Here is a 3321-nt window from a genome sequence, read left to right on the forward strand (position 1 = left end):
GGGCCAGCCATGGAGGCGGAGCTTGGCTTGGCGGTTGTGGGTGGCAGAGGAGGCGAAGTGGACGTTTAAGCCGAACCGGGTGGAGAGGATTAGAGAGAAGTGGAGGAGTTCGTTGAGGTGGCCCTGGGCTGGGAAGGGAACTAAAACTACGGTTACTGGATGAGAGAGAAGTGGAGGAGTTGGTTGAGGTGACCCTGGGCTGGGAAGGGAACTAAAACTACGGTTACTTCGTCGGCGTTTGACATCTCACCGGCGAACAGAATAGAAGTTCTCTGAAGTTGAAGTTGTTCAGAGGATTTGAGAGAGAAAGAATATATTTATTTAAAATTATGGATTTTTTTGGTGAAATTTTATTGGATCTTTCCATAAAGATGATAAGAAAGATAAAAGTTGTGTCTATTGGATTTAATTTTATTATATTAGAAATTATTCTAAGTCCGTTCACAATATTTTAATAAAAGTTTACTTTATATCAATTAAATAAAATAGTTTATAAATTATCAACAAATTTTCTTTATAATAATAAAATAAAAATATGTATTAATAGTTCATTGAAGTATAAAAATAAGGAGTAGTTGCATTGAATAAATATGTATCTTCATTTATGATGGTAAGATTATTTAAAGAAAAATCATAAGCTCAAGCAAATGATAATTACATATATGTACACAAATTATTTCATCTGAAACAAGTTTATATAAATTCTTTAAAATGGTCGCATGAATTTCATCTCATAGAATTCATGATTTATTGTGACTAAAATGTAAATAAAGACATGGATGCTTCAACTCATTAAAATAAGTGAAAAAAACTCCACAAACAAAAAACCTTACATTCTTGTATATGTCAAAGCAGGTTTGCTCATCTTGATATAGCTTAATAGTGACAACATTAATTCAAAATTGAATGCACTCATTTTAATAAGCAAGAAAATTGATGATAGATAGTTGCAAATATACAATCTTTCTTAATCATTTTTACTATCATTCATGATTTGCCAACACCATTAAATAAAAAATCTTAAATAAGTTGAAACTAGTGTGCAATAGTTCTTTAAAAAAACAGCTTATCAGAAAAAAAATAAAGCATCCAACTTTTAAATTTTCTTACAACTTGGACAGCTCGAGAAAGGTTTTGCATTGTTCGGTAGGAATAAAAGGAAATATGACCAGGTGAGGTGAAATATCAAAATATGGGACAATAAACCAAAAAGGTGATTTAGATTATTAGTAAAATGACTGGTTATATCATTAATAAATATATATATTATATAATAGTAGATTAATTAAAAGTGGGCTCATATATAAATATTATTTAAATAATAGTGTAATTAATAATTAATCCTAAAATAAAATTGATTCACTTGCAATATATTATGATTAATTATGTAATTAAAGAAGTTTTATTTGGTAACATTCATAAAATAAAATTCAAAACAAAATTTTCAAAAATCTTTTAAAATCATTTAACAAAACAATGATTTTTTAATAAAAAAACAAACCTAAAACAAACTTTTTTCAAACAAAATAAAGTAAAAAAATAAACTTTCTAAAATAAATCCTTAATAAAGGTTTTCCAAAAGAAGAATTTTTTTAAAAGTTAAATTAACCTTTACCTATGCAGAACATCATCATCCCAATTTAACAAATCTACCAACAACTTTATTAAATCATGTAAATGCTCATCAATAATAACCTCTTCTCTTCTAAAATGTATAATCAATATTTCATATGAAAACAATTCTTCATGCATTTGATTAGAAATTTATTTTCTAACATCCTCCATAATTTTCTTGTAGAAGCCTCTATCATTACCACATACTTGATTTTATAAGTCAAGCAATTTCAGGTTAAGCCACAAGTTTGATTCATCTTCAACAAATCTCTCTGTAACATCTACTCAAAATAATTCTCCCTATCCAAAATTTTCTCTAAATTAAGAGAAAAATAACACATAATGACTCAGCTTTTCTATTGTAATAATAGATATTAAAAAACCTAACATAAGCTATCATTTATTAATCTCACTATTAGAATATTTTCCCAAAAAAATCCTTAAATGGAATATCTAGAAAACAATAAAAAAAAAATTATCCGGAAAAAAATTTTGAAAAATAATTCTAATTTTTTCCTTATTTTTTTTTCGAAATTCTTTTTTTTTTTCAAAAATAAATTTATTAAAATACTCACTTTCATTTTTTAAAAACTTCTCACCATCTCTCCTCACATATGAACTTTAATTACTTCTCACCATCTCTCCTCACATATGAACTTTAATTACCTTTTATATTAAAGCATACAACTAAATAAAATTAAGTTTAAATTACCTTTAATTACCATAAAAGCAATAAACAACACAGGCTATAAAAAAATCTATTACATATGCTCTGCCTTCATCTAAAAGCAGAACTTTTAGAAGTGAAAAAAATGTGCAGATTACCAAAAGCCAAAATCCAATTCCTAATTCCAACACAAAACCATCATACCCCACACCTCGAAAAACAGCCCTCCACATAAAATTAGAACGATCACACCATAACAATGAAATAGGAATCAGCCTCCAAATCCGTAGAGAGTTCGTCCCTGGCGCTTGAGGGCGTACACAACGTCCATGGCCGTAACAGTCTTCCGGCGGGCGTGCTCAGTATAGGTAACAGCGTCGCGTATAACGTTCTCAAGAAAGATCTTGAGCACCCCACGCGTTTCTTCGTAAATTAGGCCGCTAATGCGCTTCACGCCACCGCGGCGAGCGAGACGGCGGATCGCCGGCTTCGTGATGCCCTGAATGTTGTCGCGCAAGACTTTCCGATGACGCTTCGCTCCACCCTTGCCGAGCCCCTTGCCACCCTTTCCACGCCCAGACATAGTCACAGCTCACAAGGTCTTCTTCTTCCTTTAGCCGGAAAAAACGCGACAGTGCTAGGTCAGAATACGGAGGACAATCTTGATGGAGATGAGGCGTTGTGACGTAATGTATATATATATATATATTGCAGAGGAAGCGTAGCATTGCAGAGGAAGCGTAGCGGTAGGATTCATTTTGGGCCTGAAGCGTGCGGAAGAAGAGAGCTTTGGGGCTGATGGATTTGATATGGACGGTCCAGATGGATGTTTTACGCTGGTTGCAGATTGGTGACGTGGCTTTTTACATGAACGATCTTAACGGCTACTATTCGTCGTCAATGTTAGATTTGGATTGCCGCTAAACTTTTTTTAAATTAATAATTTTAGAAAAAATAAGAGATAATTATAGTTATCTGAAGTAAAGTTAAATCATTAAACTTAAAAATTTTACTGGAGGCAATTGAAGAGAATCTAATCG

At 31.8% G+C, this 3321-nt stretch overlaps 1 protein-coding gene across 1 annotated transcript; it reads right to left on the reverse strand.

The window, feature by feature from the left end:
* Window positions 1-2343: 2343 nt before the first annotated feature.
* Window positions 2344-2968, reverse strand: LOC110037018 (histone H4). The gene has a single exon (XM_020741581.1). The coding sequence runs from the start codon at window positions 2862-2864 to the stop codon at window positions 2553-2555; it is 312 nt and encodes a 103-aa protein (XP_020597240.1). The 5' UTR covers window positions 2865-2968; the 3' UTR covers window positions 2344-2552.
* Between the last annotated feature and the right edge of the window lie 353 nt (window positions 2969-3321).

Source organism: Phalaenopsis equestris, unplaced genomic scaffold, assembly GCF_001263595.1.
Source record: "Phalaenopsis equestris unplaced genomic scaffold, ASM126359v1 Scaffold214030, whole genome shotgun sequence".
NCBI classification, from domain to species: Eukaryota; Viridiplantae; Streptophyta; class Magnoliopsida; order Asparagales; family Orchidaceae; genus Phalaenopsis; species Phalaenopsis equestris.